The 23,499-nt window shown below is 37.5% G+C and overlaps 1 protein-coding gene across 2 annotated transcripts in view; it reads left to right on the top strand.

The window, feature by feature from the left end:
• Nucleotides 1-23,499, top strand: part of Adgrg6 (adhesion G protein-coupled receptor G6) — a 126,081-nt gene that overhangs the window by 79,499 nt on the left and 23,083 nt on the right. For both annotated transcript variants that reach the window (XM_090338023.1, XM_090338022.1), the window contains 11 exons: nt 114-166; nt 1,230-1,292; nt 4,016-4,158; nt 7,833-7,944; nt 8,992-9,056; nt 9,238-9,448; nt 10,897-11,068; nt 12,355-12,495; nt 16,211-16,330; nt 20,986-21,031; nt 22,662-22,768. In XM_090338023.1, coding sequence (XP_090194149.1) covers nt 114-166; nt 1,230-1,292; nt 4,016-4,158; nt 7,833-7,944; nt 8,992-9,056; nt 9,238-9,448; nt 10,897-11,068; nt 12,355-12,495; nt 16,211-16,330; nt 20,986-21,031; nt 22,662-22,768 — 1,233 coding nt within the window. The remainder of the gene's footprint in view (nt 1-113; nt 167-1,229; nt 1,293-4,015; nt 4,159-7,832; nt 7,945-8,991; nt 9,057-9,237; nt 9,449-10,896; nt 11,069-12,354; nt 12,496-16,210; nt 16,331-20,985; nt 21,032-22,661; nt 22,769-23,499) is intronic.

Raw genomic sequence — 23,499 nt, 5'->3', positions numbered from 1 at the left:
TTCCCCAAGGTCTTCGTCCTTCTACCAACTTATCTTTAGGGAGAAAGGAAATGTTACTCTTGCTTTATTTTTAAATATTACTAAAACCTTCTCTTTTCTATTGTGTTTTTCAGCTCAACGCAACCTTTCAGAATTGGAATTACACTGTTTATGTGGTTAATATCAGGTAATGGGCAGAATGTATTATCTGAGAAACAGAAAGTAGTGTCAAGTTCAGTATGTGTATGTGTTTCTGTCTGACTGTACCTAAAGTAAGCTGTGCATGTGACTTTATATATGTAACTGAATATAAATTTTAACTGTTCCAATGTGCCAAAAGTTACAAGTTGACCATTTTAGACAGTGAATCATGGGAGACCACTGGGTTGCATTCTCATTTTGGAGATCTTTTTCTGGTAAGAAATATGCAGCCTGATTGTAGCCTCACTGTTCAAAATGACATTTCACTAATTTTTTTCTTCTCATTTCTCCACTAAATCCCCAGCAAGAAGTACACAGTTTTGTACTCATTTTCTAAATTGTATTTTACAACCCTTAAACATGTATTTAGTAGACCTAAGAAATGCAAATATGTTGGATGGTATGCAAGTATGTACAAATGCTTTCACTGAAATATGGTTGATTCAAGGGAGAACTCAAATAGTGTAATTCCTTAGGAAGGCCAAGTCAAATTCAACAAAATAAACACCAAGAGGCAGGTACTTGAAAGGAATGGGGCCTAAGGGAAAATGGGTAGACAAATGAAAGAGGAGAAAGCAGAGAGGGAGGAGAATGCAGACAAGAATCTAATGTATATCCTACAGAATTAAGAAACATGTGGAAGGGGTGAGTAGAGGAGGAATGGTAGTGAATGTTGAAAGGGATGATATTGATCAAGATTCATTGTATTCACTAATTGCTTTGTTAGATGAAAACTCCTTTGTGCAACTACTTTAAATAATTTTAAAATGAAAAAAATGCAATAATCTGGGATCAAGGTATCTAGGAAGTGCATTGTTCAATCAGTGGAAGCACAGGTCCTGTTGAGAGTGTCTCTCGAGTTCACTGGTCTAATATATATGGACTCTTCAGGGCAACTTGTCCATCTTCATAAAGAACCTTGAACAGGTGCTTGAAAATACTGGCTCAGGGCATCCATTCTGCCTCTTCCTTGCGTCCTCCCATCCCCCTGATTTGTTGTTGGCATTGTGGAGAGGACTGATAACTGATAGATGTGTTTATGTCCACAGTTTTCACATGAGCACAGGCGAGGACAAGATGAAAGTCAAGAGAAGCATTGTGGATGATCAAAGGTATCACTGGCAAAATCTTCTGTTAAGTGTGACATTCTGTCTCTCCCTTTCAGCCTAATCTGGTAGAGAAACAATAACAATGAAATAGGAAGGGGGAAGCATATTATTCTTTGATACTAATACTCACTTTTTCACCTTATATTTAAAGCTACAGTAATGAAGGCAGGGAAGGGATTAAATCTGATGGGGAAAACAACTGAGAAGTAGAGCGTTTCCTATGAAAAGACAAATGTAGAGGCTTGTTACCCTGGCAGAATGGTCAGGAGACTGGATGGAATCGGAGCCATCTGAGAGAATGTGGCTTGTATTTTCCCAACATTGCTTTTCCTTTTTGACCTAAAAACTGAGTAATATATTTCACTATTGTAAATGATAGAACTTTTCTCCTCTTCTTAGCCAATAGTCCATTGTGCCCTCGGTAATGGAGCCAGCAGCAGAATGCATTCCTGTGCTGGCAACTTTGGCATTTGGATGATTCTAGTTAGGGGTATGACCAATGGTACACCCTTCTCAGGAAATCAGATTTTCTTTTCTAGCACACTTACTCTGGAGCCTCCCCTAATTGCCTAAAATTAGCCATCATTAATGTATGCTAGCACCTCAGAAACTCCTGCTTGGAAGACTTTTAAATTAATAAAATCTCAAATTTCAGGTCTATCCAACTAAGGACCAATGTCACAGAAAATTGGAGGGAGAATGACCTAAAACATGTTAGGGAGAACATCATGTTTAGTTTTTCTTTTGTATGAATTGCTAGCATTTTTTTTTAATGTATGTGATACTGAGGAACTGACCCAGGTCTTCGTGTGTGCTAGGCAAGCACTCTATCTACCACTAGGCCAAATTCCCGGCCCATGTTTTAATGATTTTTTTTTTCTGCTTTTGCTCCCTGACTGTCTTCTGTTCATGGACAGGTCTTTATAGTCTCACTTTTCCTCCAAACACATTTCCCCTCACCTTTTCCTTTCAGTTTGATCATATCACTACAGCTTCAGATAATGCTATTCCACTGCACCTCAGGAAGCCAAAAGCCACAGAACAATTTACTCCAAGACACAATAGTGAAAGTAAGAAGAGGTAGAACTTGTCTCTGTAACAGAGTCAAAAGGTAGTTTTGGTTTTCAGGATGAGAGAGAAAAACAACAGATAAGGCCTGGAGTCCTGCAGGGCTTCTTTTGAATGGCTGTGTTTGCGTATTCACTACTGTCCATAATGCATTGTGCTAAAGGTAACCTTGACTTTCAAGGGAAATGAAATGTCATCTTCCCAGCTGCAAGTTCTCAGCAACTGGAGTCGCAGATTTTATCTTCAAAACATGAGTTAAGGAAAGGATACTTTCTCATAGGCCACTTAAAATTAGTAAGTTCACAGTTGACCGTTATATTCACAAATACTTTTTTTTAATTTTTGCTAGTTCTGGCACTTGAACTCTGGGCTTGGGCACTGCTTTTGATCTTCTTTTGCTATAGGGTAGCACTCTTACCACTTAAGCCACAATGCCACTTCTGGCTTTTTCTTAGTAGTTTATTAGAGATGAGAGTCTCACAGACTTTCCTGCACAGGCTGGCTTCAAAGCACAATTCTCACATCTTAGCTTCCTGAGTAGTTAGGATTGCTGGAGCCTGGATCACAAATACATTCATCTTACCCTGAAATATGACTGTAAATCAGAAAATCATTGTAGCGGTAGAGTGCATTATGAGAACACTACATGAATTTGTTCTTGATACATGAACCCAGCAACCTATAGAAGCTTGAACAACAAAAATTTGGCTTCCTCCTTATCTTTAGCGTCACTCTATTCCTCCAAATTTCAGATATGCACTATGGCTTCTCCCTCCATGATAATGTACTTCCTATTGTCTTTGGCATCCAGACGATAGCAGGTCTTGATAATAAAACACTTTATGTTGTACTATCCATTTCCTGTCATAATGTGAAGAAAATGTAAGGGTTGCTTCAAGTGCTGAACTTTCACCTACAAGGAAAACTTTTTTCCTGAACAAAACTGCTGTCACTTGATTTTTTTTAACGTTGGCGTTGAATTAATAGTTTAAGTTTTTGTTGTTGGTGATAGATGGCATGATAACTGAGCAAAAATTACTCTAAATCATAAAAGAAAAAATTTTGACAGAGCTTTTAAAGTCCATCTCATTTTCCTCAGAAGTATTTTCTTTTCAGTTACACACAAACAAACCTATTTGTCTCAGTATAAACAAACCTATTTGGTTTTTTTTCCTTACAAATTTTCACCGTACAAAGTACTTGCTTTGTATAAACATGAGAAATTACTATTTTCCCTTATTTAGTGAAATTGTACCATGGCTGTAAACGATAATTTGAAAGCAAAGTACCAGTTAAAATGATAACTTTTTTTTACACTTAATTTTTGCCCACAAAGAGGCAGCGACAAATTTGCCACCTTAGAGCTTTTAACTTTATGTATGTTATAAAGTATTATTCTATGACATATAAATTATTATTGATAGTAGATGTTACAATATTTCTGAGATGAAACAGCACCACAAGAGTCTAGTGAAATATCTCATAAAGTCTATTCGTGAGGAATACTTTTATAATCTAATTCACACCACAACAAAATATAAGAGTACCTTGGCTACTTTCTTCAATCTATACTTTGTCGGCACACATGATTTTTTTCCCCCACAAAACAACAACCAGGCTACAGTCCCCCAAATGATTCTGTGTGAAATGTGTTCTAGGTTGATGATTTCAGCCCTCTTGGTTTACAATGCTACCAACAATGTCAGCTTAGAAGGGAAAACCATTCAGCAGAAGCTTTTAAAGAACAACGAGTCTCTGCATGAGGGATTGAGGCTGTATACAGTGAATGTGAAGCAACTGGGTGAGTGACAGCAACTTTCTTACCATTTTGTATGATTATAAATAAAGGCATAGTCACACAGCAAAAGAAATATCCTCCTCAAGGTGTAATCTGTCTAGGCACAATATTCTTTTCTGACAAATTAAAAAAATATCTTGAAGTAGTTTTACAGGTTTTAAGTTAGCATAGTAGTTTATGAGTACTGAACGTCCTGTTCAGTGTCATCCCTTCTGTGCTGCTGCTGCTGCTCCTCTTCCTGCTCCTCCCCCTCTTCCTCCTGCTCTCCTGATCCCATAGTTGTGTTTTCTGATGATGAAATTCCTTGTGTCAGAGAGTACAACCCATGTGTGACATAGAAAAAAAGAAGTCATTCTAGCATCTGTGAGTCTAACCAAATGAAAAGAGATGAGAGTACATATTTTTCCCAAGGACATATAAAAACATTAAGTATGTGAGGAAGATGTGAGAATAACCATCATTGGGATAACACAGACTGTGTATATGTGTGTGTGAAATTTCTAACAGAACTTTCTTAGGATCCCACATCTCCTTCTCATCTTCCTTCTTTCTACTGATGACATTGCTGTCTTTCAGGGGAAAAACAGGACTCTTGGACTGTTATCTTAGACCTAGAATCCACTCTCACCAGATCTTACCCTCTCAGATCCAACCATACCTGTGGTACTTCTTGCACATTCCCAGGCATGTCTCATTCTTCCTGTTCACATCTCTATCCACACCACTCATTTCTACTCTTCCTCTTGACTCACTCATCTTTTGTATATTTTGGAAGATAACTGAGAAGCCTTTTCTAACCATGTGCTTTGAGAACTCATCCCCACTTTGGAACCTATGCTTTGTACTATCAAGTCCCCTATCACACCATACACATTAGAAGACTATTATCTTCTATTAGACTTACATATGAGCCTAAAAAGATTTTCTTCAGATGGCACTCTCTTCTAGAACTTATCCCAGGACATTTCCTAGCACTTGAATAGTTGTTGAATACATAAACAAGTGACTCTTGGTAGAAATAGCTGTTAAAAGCTGACACTCAAAACTGTGGGTAATGAAAGCAATTGTTCTCAGGTTACTGTGAGACTTCAGTTGGGATTGAGAACTTTTGTAAAAGTCAGTGGAGAAGAAAATGTTGTCGCTTTCCTCCTGTGCACTTAAGGGGCTGACGTGGGGGAAGTAGGTACTTCTCCGCCTCTAAATGGATATGTAGGACTGTGGCTAGATCATGGTGCGGTAAAGGAAGTAGGCATCTCCACCTCTGTGACCAACTCTTCACCTCCAGTATGTCAGCTCGCACAGTTCCTGAGACTCAGAGAAGTGGAAAATTCAAATAGTAATAACAATCATAAAATGCGTTATATTCATAACCTCCTCTGTTAAATGGCAAGTCCCTTGTACAACTACTTAAAGATAATTTTAGAAAAAAAGAAATAATAATGATAAAATAATGTCCCAGTGTATTTCTTTTAACCATCTAGTGTGTTTACCTATAAAATTATAGGCACATTCTAGTTACCACAAATAGGGGAAACCATGCAACCTGGGTCTGGCTTACTTCTCTTAGTATAATTGTTTTTCCAAATTGTACCATTTCTTTAGAATGGTACAATATCATTCTCTCTGATGGAAGAGTATAATTCTATTTTGTATGTTTACCACATTTTCTTTATCCATTCATCCACTGAGGAACATCTGGGATTGATTCCATGTCTTAGCTCTGGTAAATCATTCCGCAAAGAGCATGAATGTGCTGGTCACTTTAGTATAGTGTTGTTAGTGTTCTATTGGATAAGAATTGCCGGGTCTGTGTTTAGTTCTTTGTTCTATGTTTAGTTCTTTGTGGACCCTCCATGTTGCTTTCTAGTGTGGTTGGACAAGTTAATATTCCCACCAACAGTTGATTGAGTTCCATTTGGGCCACATCCTCACCAGCATTCACTGTTGTTAGTTTTCTTGATAGTGGCTGTTCTGACTGGGGTGAGATGGAATCTCAATGCTACTTTGATTTGCATTTCTTTTATGGTCAGAGATGTCTCTCTAGACAGTCAGACAGTGAGACCAAAGGAAAATATTCATAGGAGCAAATCACAGAGTCTCAATAGCTATGTGCATATGACTATGTAAAATAATATATTACAAAATAAACTCTTAGAAATGGAAATAAGAGTCTTTTTTGTTGTTGCTGCTGTTTTTATTGTCATTTCCATTTATCTTGTTTGGGAGTATAGGGGGGACACAGAAATTATGGTTCACACACGAAGGCTGAACAAATATATCAGTGGTACTCACTAGACACTAGATGGAAAATAAACTAAACAACTTGTGGGTGAGAACAGAAGGGAAAAACTAAGAGGGAAGGAGGGAGGGAAGGAGAGAGGAAGAGGAGAGGAGAGAGAGAGAGAGAAAGAGAGCAAAAAGAAATGTACTCATTACCTAACATATGTAACTGCAACCCATCTGTACATCACCTCTGCAATAGCAATAAAAATGTTTTAAAAATAAATGAATTTATAATAACCATAACAACAAACAGTTTAAGAAGACCTTTCAAGAAAATGCCTGCTTTCTAACACAAGGGCTGTTTATACAGACAAAGGTGACCATAACTTTTGTCCTTCCACATGCAGGAACCACCTCAAGGAAGCTGTGTAACAAATTAAGGTCCAAAGGGCCCTACGAAGACCAGCTCCCTCTCTCCTCAAAGGCTACCTTCCAAACAACTCTCCTGTGCACAACAGCTATTTCATTTATGCTATTTAAATTCTACAGTTTTCCATATATACCCACTGCACTATTAAAGTCAATTTTATTTGATTTTTTTTCAGATTTTTTTCACTTCCATAGGGCTTTTTGTTTGCTTGCTTTCTTGTGTTAGCAGTCCTGGTGCTTGAACTCAGAGCCTGAGCACTATTCCTAACTTCTTCGCTTAAGGCTGTCTCTGTACCACTTGATCCTTAGAGCTACTTCCAGCTTTTTCCAGTTGATATGGTGGTACTGAGGAATCGAACCTAGGCCTTCATTCGTGCTAGGCAAGTGCTCTACCACTAAGCCACATTCCCAGCCTTTGTAATGTTGTTTTATTTTTTTTAATTAAATGAAATCTATTTTAAGCCAGGCACCAGTGGTTCACACTTGTAACCTAGCTACCCAGAAGGTTGAGATCTGAGAATTAAAGTAGGAAGCTATCTAGGATGGAAAAGTCCCCATGACACTCTTATCTTCACTTAACCACTCAAAAATGGGAAGTGGTGCTGTGGTTCAAAGTGGTAGAGTACTATCCTTAAGCACAAAGAGGCTCAGGTACAGTGCCCTGGCCCTAAATTCAAACCCCATGACCGGAAAAAAAAAAGAATTTTACCAATAACTATCTGCTACTGATTTACACAATGTAATAATAGTTGTTTTCTGAGTATTGTACTCACATGAGTTCGTTGTTTGTTATAGGATATTTTTGTGAGCTATAGTCTGTTTTACATGTGAACTGTACCATATGTATTAAATTCTCTCTGTGTCCTAATGTTTACATGTTCTAAATAGAACATATGGGTGGTAGTATTGTCATATGAAATAGATATCTGATTACCAGGATTGTCATTTTGCATTGGTGAGCCACCTGTATGAAGTGTCTATGAATGGATGAATATTTCCCATGCTGCTTTTTTACTTTGTCACAGGTATGTGTGCTGCTGTGGAAGAACCCAAGGGCTTTTACTGGCCAGCCATCTCACCCTCTGAGTACAGGCAACAGTGTCCAAACAAGCCTGGCTTCTTTGTTTCAAGAACATGGTAAAAGTGACATGGACGCTTGCCAGCTCTGCTTTTTCTTTCAGAGTTATCTGTTTCCCTAGGGTTTTCCATGCTGCACAGTACTCACGCTGATGCTGTTTGGAATAGGGCAGGAATCTTGTACTTCTTGGGGGTAGAAATTAGATAAGTAAGTTAAACAGAAAGGCAGTGTTTTTCTCAAAGCAACATGCTAGTACCCTCTCTCTCTCTCAAAAAAAAAAGATGGAAAAGTATAGAAACCATAGTTCCAGAGCCAAGGACCTACCTTGCAGTAAGAAGAACCTAGCCAGGCCACACCCTGGAACATGCACTTCAAATCCTAAAACATCTTCACTAATTGAGGAGGCGAGTCATGAGCAAGGCAATAAAGAGAAGGTCCAGGCTTGGCAGTCTGCTGATAGAAGCTGTCAAAATGTCAAAAATTTCTCCCAAATATTTAACAGAAACAACAGAGAAGACAATTGTAGAGATTTTCCAAACAAGTCAAATCTAGTAGGGTTTCCAACTCCACATGCAGCTGGAATTTTCTGGGAGGACATTCAGAAATGAAAGCTGAAGAGTGAATGATTTTTTTCCATCAAGGACTGTGTTTTGTCATCTGTAGGGAGAAAACGGAGGGCTTTAGAGATTTATAGAATGGAATTGGAAAGGAGTCCTTCCCTTTTCCTACCAGGCAACTTTGGAAGATATTTTGGCTTTTTTGATCTATATGTTGACCATATATATATATAATATATATACATACATATATATGCAGATATAATCTACTTCCCAGAGTAAAGGGAAATCAAACTCAGATTTGACCTGAAAATTCCCCAGAGCAGTAGTTGATCAGGGTTTTGTTTCTAAAGGGTAAACTAGCAAACTTTTTTCAAAGAGGATGTTTTTTTGGTATGTGTTTCATTTCATTGAGTTACATCTGTAGTTTCAAATGGGAACTTGCCTTAGATTTCAAGAGAAATTCTGAAATTTATTAACTGATTTTGTGAGTTGTAATTTCATATGTGCCAAATATTTGAAATACCTTTTTGTTTATGTGTTTTGTAGTTACCGCAACAATTCCAACATACCCTTAGCCTACTGGGGGCCCCTGGTTCATTCTGAATGCTTCAGTAAGTGAGCAACTACTTTTTTTTTTTCAAAAAGTTACTCTTTGTGAATAAAGCAATATTGTTCTCCATGTATAACCCTTCTTCCACTGTAATGTGAAATATCTCCATCATTCACATTCCCAGAGATGTTCAGTATCTGTAGATAAACTTTTGTGCATCGTTTCTTCTGCTTGTTTTTCAGTGCAAGCAAATGAAGTGGCCAATCAGATTTTAAATTTAACTGCTGATGGACAGAACCTAACGTCTGCCAATATTAACAATATTGTGGAGCAGGTCAAAAGACTTGTGAGTAAAGAAGAAAATATTGACTTCACACTTGGCTCCAAGCTAATAAACATCTTTTCAAATATCTTGAGCAGTTCAGACAGTGACTTGTTTGAGTCTTCTTCCGAGTAAGTACTTTTATTTTCTTTCTTTTTTAACCTGGAAAGTCACTGTGTTGAATACATGAGCTGTTGGATGACTTCTCATCTTCTGAATGCTTCAGACTTCATCATCCAAATCTCTAGAAGATACAGACAATTCCCAAGCTCGTTCCATGTTTCCCTCTTGTTGTTGAGAAATATAATTTCTAATTTGATTCTAGAGATGGCCCTTGGGAAGATATAAAAATAGTCTCCAAAGCATAATCTATTTATCATGATTAATATATTTTCCATCTGGAAATAGTCTAAAAGTTAACCAGGGATGCGTAAGTTCATCACTCTAATTCTACAGTCCTATGATGTGTGTTGCAGCTATGTGAACTTCTAAATGGATTGCCTAGGATGGGTGAAAATGTACCTGTCTTCATATACAATTAATGTATTCAATATTAATATTGTATCCAGTTATTTCATTTAATATTAATGTGTTTAATGTTTCTGTTTGTTCTCTTTCAATCACACTTGTTGGATGAAATTTTTTTATGCCAGTCCTGGGGCTTGAACTCAGGGCCTGAGCCCTGACCTTGGGCTTTTTCCTCAAAGCTAGCACTCTGTCACTTGAGCACAGCGTCACTGCTGGCTTTTTCTATGTATGTGATACTGAGGAATCAAACTCCAGTCTTTGTGCATGCTAGGCAAGCACTCTACCACTAGGCCAAACTCCAGCCCCGAAAATCAAATATTTTTAAAAATGTATTTGCAATTTATCTCCATCAGAATACTTATGAGCACTTCTCCAGTGTTTTGCAATTCTTCATACCCTTTACACTGCTTCCTTTGATTGCTGATATGTGATAAGGTGGAAGGTAGTTTTTTTTTCAGGAGAGGAATGAAAAGCTGAGAAATAAAAAAGCAGTGTTTGTCCTTTCATCCTTGATGAGTTGGTTGTTGGTTTGTTTTTCCCCCCTTTACTTTCTTTTCTTTTTTGTGTGCCAGTCTTGGGGCTTGGACTCAGGTTCTGGAAGTTGCATAGGTTTGTTGTTGTTGTTGTTGTTGTTGTTGTTGTTGTTGTTCAAGGCTAATTCTTGAACCATAGCTCCATTTCTGGATTTGTGTGGGTGGGGTGGAGGGAGTACTTTATTGAAGATAAGGGACTCATAGACTTTCCTGCCTGGGCTGGCATGATCTTCAGATCTGTGCCTTCTGAGTGGCTAGGGTTACAGGCTCAAGTCACCAGCACCCAGCTTAAATTTTCCCTAAAGCATACTTTTTTCTTGACATTTCATCTGTCACTGCAACTTTGCTTATTAACTGATATTATTATGATTTGAAATAATCTTACAAGTTTTTACAATAATATAAAGAAACTTACAGATTTTTATTTGGTTTATATTATAGCATTCAGCAATGTATATATGTTCAAATCCCTTTAAAAATTCTGTGACCTAACAGTTGTAGGATTGTCATTTCTTTAGAGCTTTGAAAACAATTGATGAATTGGCCTTCAAGATAGACTTAAATAGCACACCACATGTGAATATTGCCACGAAGAATTTGGCTCTTGGAGTGTCAGCCCTGACCCCAGGGACAAGTGTAATTTCAAATTTCAGCATTGGTCTCCCAAGCAATAATGAATCATATTTCCAGGTAATGAGTCAGTGCTTCTATTTTTGTGAACTAATTAGACTGAAACAAACTTGATAATCACTCAACAGTTACTCTTTCAAAGAAATCTTGGCCCAAAAGGTAGCCGGAGGTCTGAACCCTAGCCTAGTTTAATGAATCAGCAGGCATAGGTAAAATGTGCCTGCAGCTGTTTAGTTCATACCCTGATGATAGAGATTGTCTTTTGTAGGAGATGGTATGCAAATAAATATTAAAATATGAAACAGAGCTGTCATACTGAGAGTGGATAGACAACAATTCAGTCTGAAGAAAGAGCTTTATTAAAAGCACAAAGGTGAGAGGAAAACACGGGGCCTTTGCTTTGCCAAAGGCTCTCTCAATATGAGTTTCTGAAGGACTTGTTAAAACTAATTGCTGGGCCTTGTTCCCAGAGCTTCTAATTTAACAGGTACTCCATCAGGCCTTGAAATTTACACAGCTAACAAGTTCCAAGATCATAGTGCGGCTTCTGGCAAGTGGATCACACTTTGAGAACCAATGACAAAAGGTGTCCAGTGTAAGACTGGACAGGTCAGCTGAGGCCAGATTAACGGGGAGCTCATTCTACACACAAAACTACAAGTCAGAAAAGAATTTCCAAATGTTAATCATGTGACAGACAATACCATTCAGCAGGGCATCAAAATGGAAAAGACACCCATCCTATAATAGTTCCCGAGTGTGGAGATAAACCACACTGAACACAGGATTTAGGGAAGTTATATGCTGATGTTGAATGGGACTCTTGGACTTTGTGATCATCTTTTAAGAATGAACACTCAATGAGCCTTAGACTCATTCCAAGAATATAAGGAAGTTTCGTGGCTCAACCTAATTTCAGGAAAAGTGGTATCTCAGTTTTCGTACTTTCACTATTGCTTCTTTGCATAGATAACTCAGTTTCCGAGATCAAATGAGTTACTCAAATCTTCCCCCCCCTCTCTCTTTCTGTCATTATTATTATTTACTATATATTTGGAGGAAATTTTCAAAACATGACACCACTAAACTTAATGACATACTTAAACATGTTGACCAATCTACAGATTACAGATTTCTCAGTTGGCCTTACTAGAATCAATACATTTTTCCCCTTTGTTGCATGAGCAAAGGAGCTCTGGGCTCTGCCCACAGAGGGGATTTATTCAGGGCAGGGTGGGCTTGCTGCAGAGGGAACAGACAATGCTTGGCCTTGCTTTGCATGTGGGGTACATTGTGTTATCATAGTGGCATTGTGTTTGACACACCCAAATTTTTGTGTGTGACAGATGGATTTTGAGAATGGACAAGAAGATCCATTGGCTTCTGTAGTTTTACCTCCAAATTTGCTTGAGAATTTGAGTCAAGAAGATTTGATGTTAGTTAGAAGAGCACAGTTTACTTTCTTCAACAAAACTGGACTTTTCCAGGTAAGGCATTCATTTAATTACTATTTTTTTCCACTTTAAAGTAAGTTTCTCTTGTTCGCTGGTAAAAGTAAAAGTTTATATTACTTTAAAACACTTCAGGAGACATAGAATCATATTTTTAATGAGATTTAATTGAACTATACTTTTTAAAGACATGGTAGAGTTTTAGTAGAATAAATTATATTTTTTAAATTAAGGTTTTATAGAATTGTTTCAATTTCACATAATATGTTCATTGAAAGGATGTGCTTGCTTGGATTTTCTAAATCAAATACCAGACTAAGACCGGTAAGATACAATTAGGAAGTTAATTGGTAATAAGTTACTACTCATTATTTCTTTGTTAATATTTTATGTCTCCAGTCATGTAGCTCTGTAGAGTTAAAGCATTTGTGTAGCAAAAGAAAAGGCTTTTTTTCCCCCCCCTTAATTCAGCAGGAAGCAAGGTTTACATAATGAGCAACATTCTTGGCTTTAATCAGTTTTCCCATTAGTACTTCAAATGACCTTTGGCCTTCCCATATCCGCAGAGTAGGGTGGCATTGTGCTGAGCACATATTATCATTTTTATTGGCATCAGTTCTAGATACTAGAAGGTCCACTGCCAGCAAACACTGGTGACCTCCGGTTGCCTTTAGGAGTACAGCCATCCATCTAGAATAGTTTTGCTGAACCCTTTCTTAACAATAAAGCTTATCTAGTAAATCCAAGATACCTATGTATATCAAACCATGTGGCCTGGGTAAGAGAAACTTGTGAGTCTCAAGTCTCATAGAATTCTTTCTAGCATTTCCACCCTAGATAGCATGCAAGTGTGTTGGGGCATTCCATCAGTCTCACCACTAAGTAGGCTGAAGTAGCTAGATTTTAAGTTTGAGCCTATATAAAAGGAATCTATCTCAAAACAGAAAAGAAATAAATTACGTAGCCTCATACTTAATAACTGAGTCAATTTAAAATTTGTATCTGCAAAATGTTTTAGGAATAGGTTGTATAAAAATTTTGTAGTTTATGTAAGTATAATGTATGTCTTTTTATAAGAATAGGCAATTCATTCTGAAGGATTTCTAGCTATGAATACACATATAACTACATTTTGTTAAATGGTTATAGTTCAAGCTTATGAGAATCTCATCTTTGAAAATAGTAATGCAATGTACAGTAAGAATCATACAATTAGAATGGTCAGAAGGTTGGTTCAGAGGAGGTTTTGCTTCCCCTAAAGGATGAAGGTTGGATCTTATAGTAGTATGTATAGGTCATTGTTTTATTCTGAATCTTTTTCCCATCATTTTTCTGTTCTCAGATTGCGTCTCCCAGGCAAACCCCAAAACATGTTTAGAGATTTTTCAAATAAATTTATATCAGAGTAGAAAAATGTTCAATAATAATAGTTCTGCTCAAAAAATTGAATCACTCCAAAACTAATCTCCAAAGTAACAACCATCCCATTAAAACATGGGCCAAAGACTTAAAGAGAGTCTTCTCTGAAGAAGAAACAAAAATGGCCTATAGACACATGAAGAAATGCTGAACATCTCTGGTCATAAAAAAAATGCAAATCAAAACAACTCTAAGATTCCACCTCATTCCAGTTAGAATGGCCAGGATCAGGAAAACGAATGACAACAGATGCTGGAGGGGATGTGGCCAGGAGGGATCACTACTACACTGTTGGTGGAAGTGCAAACTCGTTCAACCACTATGGAAAGCAGTATGGCAGTGCCTCAAAAGGCTAAACATAGAGCTCCACTATGACCCAGCAATTCCACTATTTGGCATTTACCCAACCATCCAGAAACTAGGACATACTAAATCCACTAGCACAACAATGTTCATTGCAGCATTATTCACCATAGCAAAGATATGGAACCAACCTAGATGTCCCTCAGTTAATGAGTGGATCAACAAGTTGTGGTATTTGTACGCAATGGAATTCTATGCTGCTGTCAGAAAAAAACCACATCACCCCATTTGTTAGGAAATGGAAAGACTTAGAAAAAATCATATTAAGTGAAGTAAGCCAGACTCAAAGGAACTTAGGCTCAATGGTTTCCCTCATTTGTCATAATCAGTAGAAACCTTGGGCTCTACTAACAGAGATTTGCAATAGAGTAAAACCTTGATAAATAAGGCCATATAGTATGAAGCTAATTGAAAGGACCTCCAGGATATTGAAACAAAAGCCATATAACAAATGATTGTTGTCCTTAATGTACTATGTTATCTCTCGTCTCTTTTGCTCTCCCTTGGGTATCTCATACTGTTACAATATCTCACTTTGTTATCTGATATATTGGATTTATTTGTATTTGGTTATCTGAAATTGGATAGGGAAGGGGGGAAAACCAAGACGGGGGGGGGGGGGGGAGGGAAGGGGGGGAGGGTAATTGGTACCAAGACATGTGAAAGGGTATCAATGTATGTGAATTAATGCACCCTCTATCTGGCAAATATTATGTAACCCTTTAATAATTACAATAAAAATATTAAAAAATAATAATAGTTCTGTGGTTCTCCTAAGATGGAAGCCAAGATCTGAGCTTTTTTCAGTTTGAGTTTGGCAGTACTAAGTTCAGGACCTTGAACTGAACTGGCCAGTCACAGTTCACACTACAGTTTTTTAAATAAAAGGCTGGTATGCCCAACCTACCTAACCTTTCTGAAAATAAATCACTGAACAAAATTAATAAAAAGTTATGTTTGGGATACTTTTTTATTTGAAATTTAAGAATTTTTTTTGCTAGTCCTGGGCTTGAACTCAGGTCCTGAGCATTGTCCTTGGGCTTTCTCAAGGCTAGAGCTCTACCACTTGAGCCTCAGCACCATTTCTGGCTTTTTTTTTTTCTATGTATGTGGTACCGAGGAATCTAACTCAGGTCTTTGTGCATGCTAGGCAAGCACTCTACCACTAGACCAAACTCCCGGCCCCCAAATTTAAGGATTTTTATGATCATTGCAAAACAGTTTATTTTTAAGCTGTGGATAGAGAGAAATTTTGGAGGCTTGACAACAGCACAAGGGGAAGAAAACCAAAACAACAACAAACACAGGAGAAGTGATTGGAGAGACAGATTGTTGGTCAAAATCATTTTGTAGCACCAGTCCACAGGTTTGGTTTCCTGACCACTGTCTTACTATAAGCAGTATATAAGGTACTAGAAAGCATGCCTCCAGCAAAAGTAGTTCTGTGTGTCTCTTGATCCAGTAGAATTAACCTTCAGCTAACATGTCAGACTGTTGACCTACCTGAATAGGAAAGATGAATTGCTTTTGATTTTTTTTAAATACCGTAAGTCCTTCATATTTATTTAAGGGAAAACAAGTCCATCTGTTTTCTAGAGTAGGGAAATGATCTAATTGTTTCACAGCCTTTTATGAGTTTATATTATTTATGAGTATGCATTGTTTCAGTTGTTATTTAGCTAACATCGGCCACTACAATCAAGAAAGGAGTTTTATGAACATTGCCTTAGGAGGCTGGTTTCTCATGGTCCCTCAACGTATTTATTATAATAAGGGAAATAGCACGGCTCCTGCAGGAAAAGTCAGCAATTGGGTGTTATAAACAGGATGTTCGAGAATTGGAGATCTTAAGTATAAAAATTGCTGACCCCCACTTTGCTTATTTTGGAGCACAGAAATGAAATGTAAGTGTGTATTCTTGACTAAGGCACGCAACTTGGTTGTGTTTTTTTTTTTTTTTCTTTAAAAGGATGTGGAGCCTCAAAGTAAGATGTTAGTGAGTTACGTGATGGCATGTAGCATCGGGAACATTACAATCCAAAATCTGAAGGATCCTGTTCAAATTAGAATCAAACACACCAGAACCCAGGTAAGAGGATGCCGTGGACAGCAATTCCACACAGGGAAAACGGTTCCAGAGAAAACTGTGAGACCCTTGCTTCTTACGTGATCGAGCACGCCTGGCATTTTTGGATGAGGGAAGAAATCAGTCTTCCAGAAGTGTCGGGTGGCACTTACAGTCGTGATCAAGCGCAGCAGCTGGGAAGGGGCTGGTATTAGGAAGTGAGTAGGAATAAAGAACAGAACTAGGGGTCTGAAGAAAAGACATGCATTGCTTTGAATGCAGTGAATGCAGACATAGTTATACCCTTGGTTTGAACTCAGAGCCTTGTGCTTGCTAGGCAGGCACTCTACCAACGAGCCGTGCCATTTTTGTCCTAGTTATTTTTTTGTCTCCTTATATTTTTTATTTTAATTAATAGAAGGATTACATTATATTCATCAGGTAGAAGGTGCATTACTTCACAAACATTAATACCCTTTCTCATGTCTTGGTCCCCATGTCCTACCTCCCATCCCCGCCCATCAGCTTGCTTTCCCCCTTCCCTATCCTATTTCAAATAACGAAATAAGCATATAAACAATATATCAGATAACAAGGTGAAAAACTGTAACAATATGAGATAGCCAAGGGACAGCAAAAGAGATGAGAAATAAAATAGTACATTAAGGACAACAATCTCCCATATATATGGCTTCTGTTTCTACATCCTAGAGGTCCTTTCATTTAGCATCATACTATATGGACTTATGTATCTAGGTTTTCTTCCATTGTAAGTCTCTGCTAGGAGAGCCCAAGGTTTCCACTGATTACGACTAATGAGGGAAACCATTGAGCCTATGTTACTTTGAGCCTGGCTTACTTCACGTAATATGATTTTTTTCTGTCTTTCCATTTCCTTACAAATGGGACGATGTCATTCTTTCTGACAGCAGCATAGAATTCCATTGTGTATAAATGCCACATCTTGTTGAGCCACTCATCAACTGAGGGGCATCTGGGTTGGTTCCATATCTTTGCTATGTTAAATAGTGCTGCAATGAACATCATTGTGCTGGTAGATTTAGTATGTCCTTGTTTCTTGTCCCAGTTATTTTAAGCTAAGGTCTCTGTTTTTGCTAAGTCCACACTGGGACCCTGATCCTCCTATTTTAGGCTTCTTGCTATCACTGAAAAGCAGGCATGTACCACTGCACTCAGCTTTTTCCATTGAGATAATATCTTGCAGGCATTTGTTTTTAAATTTTTACTTTTACTTTTTATTTTATTTTCAATCTGAGCTGCCCTGAGACCCTGATCCTCCTAATCGCATAACTAAGTGAGCAGGCACAAACGACTGGTACCCAGCTTTTGGTTGAGATAGGGTCCCAGGCTGGTCTTCAACTCGAATCTTTTGCCACACTGCCTCTGAAATAGACAGGACTGCAGGCCTGGGTCCTCAATGCCTGGCTTCTTTTTCTATATATATTTTTAAGTCTGGAGAGTAGACTTATTCTTTATATTTTTCTTTTTATTTTCTTTATTTGTCTGTGTTGCTTTTCTTGCTTCAGTGATCCTTGCCATAATCTGTTTATTTGGTACAATTAGATGGGTGTTCCCACTACCCCCAGTATCCCCAGAAACAAGCTTTCTCCTTTTTATAGAGTGTCCCAGTCACCACCTCCTCAATTTTCCCAAAGCAGGAAGGCAGGCAGACCAGAGCAGGGTAATGAGGGCTAAAGGTCAGAGCTGACCTCAGCCACCCCTGTCCTATCCTCTCACATCTTGTGTCAGCTCCTTTTTTTCATAGATAAAAGAGGAGGTTCTGTGTGTTTTCCTCTGTAGTTCAAACATATATATCCCCATTTGTCTTTTGTATCCTGCTTAAATATAAAGTTCAGTAGCATTCACTATATTCAGATTGTACATCATTATTTTCCCGAAATTTTCTACCAACCCAAACTCTGTGTCTATGAAATGCTGACTGTTTCAGCAGTCAATTTTCCATCAGGATTGATTTGATTCTTTCTACTCAGTGACCCAGAGGAATGGAATTATACAGTACTGATCCTTTGTTTCAGTAAGCAGAATGGCTTCAGCTACCACTGTCAGAAATATTTCCCCTAATTGAATGTATATATCGGGTTCCGTTTGTTTAGGTTTCCACTGATGCCTATAGTTGCTTCTACTTTGTAATTACGGTTTGTGAACAATGTTACTATAAGGACAACCAATTGTTATTTTATAAATCTGGAAAGAATGCAGGGAGGCTATGTGAAGACTAGCATAATAAAAAGCTTTGTCAAGCACTAAGAATAATAATGGATTCAATTCTAAATGATTACGCATATATCCTAACCTACAGAAAAATAGATAATGAGATATTGAGTTTGAGGTTACACAATAAGCCCACATTTATTAATACAGTTTTGACCAAGAACTGGCAGAAAAAAATGTTAACCAAAAGAAATTTCAGAATCAAAACTCTTGAATCCGTTTGTGTGCGTTACTCAGCTAATATGGACGGTTGTCTGCCAGTCCACAGTCATGTCAGTCGTGTGTCAATAATTCAGTGATTTGTGGAATGTTTTCACTTAGTTTTGTAAAACTGTGTCTTCCAAAAATCAAATGATGCCCCCAAAGTCTGCAAGGTAAAAGTACACATGCTTTGTTTAAGTAATAAAGTAGAAGTTGTACAAAAACTTTTGAAAGGTGTAGCATCTTTGTTGGAAGTTGGATGGCATTATGAGAAAAGTGGATCCAGTATCAGCATTATCTGATAAAAAGAACATGAATTGAAACTTGAGGTTTTTAAATTTTTATTGTTTTTTTAAAAATTATTTTGTCAGGGTGATGTATAGAGGGGTTACTTACATTCATAAAGTGGTAATTACTTCTTGAATATTGTTACCCCTTCCCTATGTTTTTCTCCCACTTTCCTTCTCCAAGCTGTAAAGTTCATTTCCAACATGTTGTCCTGTGAATATCATTCTTACACTGGTATGTGAAGATTTTATATATCCACTATCCATCATTGAAAAACATAAATAATTTTATGAATGACTTACTATAATTAAAACAAACTTTTGTTTCCATTTTTAAAACTTTGAAAAATGTCATCTGGACAAATTTAGTACCCATAACTTAAAAAATAAAGTTTTTGATGAACAATATTAATGTGCAGTAATTTGTGACAATAATGTAGCCTACTCCTATTCAAGTTATAAATGCTCAGATATACTGAATATATAGTATATATAAATTTCAGTAATTTTAGAGTAATTTACTCTATGTATCCCGAGTATTTATTTATTTATTTATTTTGCCAGTCCTGGGTTTGAGCTCGGGGCCTGAAAACTGTCCTTGGACTTTCTCAAGTCTAGAGCTCTACCACTTGCGCCTCACCACTATTCCCGGCTTTTTTTCTATGTATGTGGTACTGAGGAATCGAACCCGGGTCTTCATGCATGCTAGGCAAGCACTCTACCACTGTGCCAATCTCCTGGGCCATTTTTTTGTTTTTGTTTTTGTTTTTAAATATTTTTATTATCTTTAAGTAGTTGTATAAAGGAGTTGCCATTCTCCAAAGCAGTTCATGAAGAAGTGCATTTTGATCAATGTCACCCCTCTCAGCATTCTTATCCACTCCTCCCAACCCACCCATTTCCATACTTACTTTGATATTAGGTTGTATATTGAATTTTTGCCATTTAATGCAGCAGTTTATGTGTACAATGCATCTTGGTCTTTGTCTCACTTCAACAGATTCATCCCCCCCTCCCACCCTGACTCATTCCTTCCCACTGCTTCTGCATTCTGTGGTACATGCAACAAATTCTTGTTTGCATCCCCTCCTCTTCCAGCTCCATTCTTTACTCCTTTCCTTTTGGCCCCACCCTCCCCTTCTTGCAAGTGCTCATTTCCTGGTGCTTATTTTGCCTGGCTTTGACTTAGTCATTTTCAAAGGATTATACTATTTGCATTCTTCAGGGAGTCTATTACACTTCAATTAATTCATGACCCTTGTTTACCACCCCTGTGTGTTTACATGTAGATTATTGGTACATTCTAGAACTACAAATGAAAGAAACTATACAACTTGTTTTTCAGTGTTTGCCTTACATCACTTACTACAATTTTTTCCAAGTATTTTCATTTCCTTACAAATGATATATAATTCTTTCTGATGTAATTGTAGAGTTCCATTGTGTATGTAAGTCACATTCATCCAATGAGGGGCATCTGGGCTGAATCCATATCTTGGGAATTTAAGTTTGTTCAACTATTTTAGAAGTTCCTCAGAAAATTAAACATAGTGCAATTCCACTCCTGGGCATTTATCCAATAAATCATAAACAAGGTCACACTAAAGCTACCAGCATAACCATGTTCATTGCAGCATTATTTAACATTCTAAGTATGGGTTTTTCTCATATGGTGGTCTCCTTAAAACCATATAGCTATGGATCCAAGAGTCTACTATAGTTGACTTTCACTTGAAAACTCTGTGAGAGAGATTTCACCATAATTTCCTAAGATTTTTCGGTGATAATTGTGTATCTAAAGCTGATGTGTTGTTGCTGTCATTGTTTTGGGGTTTGTTTTGTGAAGCCTTTGGCTTTTTTGTTCTTATGTCACATTCCAATCATATGTTTTAAAAATTATTTTCAATTCAATTCACGTTTATTCTTATGTCAATATAGGAAGTACATCAACCTATCTGTGCCTTCTGGGATCTGAACAAGAACAGTAAGTTTTAAAATGCTGATTGTCTTAATATAGATCAAAACTAAATTTTAAACTCAGTCAGACACCCTCACTTCCTTTTATTTCACCTCAAACCAGAATGAATCACAAGATTAAGTGTGAAGGGGACAAAAGGATGAACATTTTGGTTTAAATAGCTTGGGAAATCAGTTCTAATTTCTGTAGTTTTGGGTGGCTTCAAGAAGAAATAGGCATACTTGATTGATTTTTTTTTTTTTTTGTGGGTCATGGGGCTTGAACTGGGCATGGGCGCCACCCCTGAGCTCTTCAGCTCAATGCTTCCAACCTACCATTGAGCCAAGCCCCACTTCCCATTTTGTTGACGTTAATTGGAGATAAGAGTCTTAGTTCCTTTTGTGCCCGAGCTGGCTTTGAACCTTGATCTTCAGATCTCAGCCTCCTGAGTAGCTAGGATTACAGGCATGAGCCACCATGCACAGCTTTGATTCATATTTTTGTAAACGAGACAACCTCTCCAGTTTCAGACAGCCTCTCCAATTCAGTTATTGAAGTACAATGTGTATGTCATTGCTACTTTTAGCTGAGTGTGTATATACATGTGGTCTTACTCTCCTAGCATACATTTGAAGGGATTATTGAAATACATGAGTCATAGCTTAAAATCCAGCTTCCAGACCTCAAATTATGTGGTAGGTGGAGAAGATACTAATGAAAGGTAAACCCAAGAATGGTTGGAAGGAATGCAGATTGCTTGGGGAAATAAATTGCACCACTCCAAAATGTCACTGAATAATAAAGATAGACAGGCACAGTGAAGGAATAAATAGGTCATTAGGCACAGATGGAGAAATGTCTGAGGTGACGCACATGTGATGAAACCTCACATGCCTGCGTTGTGAGCATCACCTCAGGCTCCCTCATTGTAATTATTCAGGCCAAGCTTATTCTGGCTCCATATTGGCAACTATCCTGGTTTAAAAAACATAGAACCAAAAGAAGTGGCCAAACCCTGGTTTTTAAAATATTAATCATTTCAACAAGATTTTTGTTGTTATGTTTTTCAATTTAGAGTACAGGTATAATCATATATACTATTAAATATTGCCTTGTATCTTTACAGATTAGTGGATTTGTGTAACACTAGAACTTTCAGATCTGATACTGTCCAGTGCAATCAAGCCATTTGTAATGACTCTGTGTGATACACTAGCATAGGCTTAGAAAGCAGACCTGCTTGGTTCTTACATCTTCTCAGAAATGCAGACTGATCTCTGGGAACAAAAGTGTATTGTTTTGCATAGGGTTCATTCATGTGATTTGAGAAGGAACAGACTTGATACAAAACCTCATGTTAAAATTTATCAAAAATGATATTTGGACATTTATAGAACGCTTTCTATAGGTCAGCAGAACACTACTTTTGTGGGAGTTTAGACAAGGGTTGTCTGAAATCATCACCTCTAACTCTTTACCAAACACTGATGCTCTGTGATGTTAGTGTCTAATTTAGATATCAGTAGCTTTAAGAAATTTTACATATAAACCCCAAAAAGCAGAAGAAACACAGGCAAATCCTTCTACAGAACTCATACCTTACAGAGAAGACCTTGGCCTCTTCTTGTTTCCTCACTCATTGTTATTTTGCCTACAGAAAGTTTCGGAGGATGGAACACATCAGGATGTGTTGCCCATACAGACTCAAACGCAAGTGAGACGATCTGCCTGTGTAACCACTTCACACATTTTGGGGTCTTAATGGTAGGAGAATCACTAAGCTTCTCAGACATGAAATAATTTTTGGAAGGCATTCTTCTTTTGGGGTGTGTGTGTGTGTGTGTGTGTGTGTGTGTGTGTGTGTGTATCTTTTTAAAGGATCTGTTGGGGAAAGTATTCTCTCATAATTTCCATGTGGATCCAGAATCTCGTTTCTTCAAGAGACATCTTAGTAAATTGGTTGAGGTTATCTGTTTAAAATATGTGAAAATAATCATAGAAAAGCACCCTTTTCTTATAGCATTTATTATGATAGTAAATAGTTTGAGAAACACAAGAATCCTCATGAAACTCCTCAGTGAACAGAGAATTAGAATCAATGAAACAGGGAGGCAGAGAAGGAAGAAAGTAGGAAAGTTAAAGGGAGAAAATATTGGATAACTGCTCATTTCATGCAGTACAGTTGAGGATAGCGATACTGTACCAATAGTTCAAACAATGGTAGTTTGCAACCACTGAATAGGTGATCTCCAAGCACTCACCCAATATGACTTAGAAAGTTGTCTCTCAACTTTTAAAAGCAATGTGGCTCCAGCATCTACTACTACAGAAGAAAACTGTAGTTTGACTGAAACTTTCTGCCTTCTGTTATGGCTCAATATGTGTCATGACACTCACTGACTATCACATCCTATGCCAGGTGATTATTATCCTAAATGTGGCACCTTTTAAAGGAACATTGGTGGTCCTAAAGAAGTTAGCAACTTCTGTTCTGC

The sequence above is a fragment of the Megascapheus bottae genome, chromosome 8, assembly GCF_031878675.1.
Source record: "Megascapheus bottae isolate mThoBot1 chromosome 8, mThoBot2.hap1, whole genome shotgun sequence".
Taxonomy (NCBI): domain Eukaryota; kingdom Metazoa; phylum Chordata; class Mammalia; order Rodentia; family Geomyidae; genus Megascapheus; species Megascapheus bottae.
The sequence above is the reverse complement of the archived record's forward strand: the minus strand, read 5'-3'. Positions and strand labels throughout refer to the sequence as shown.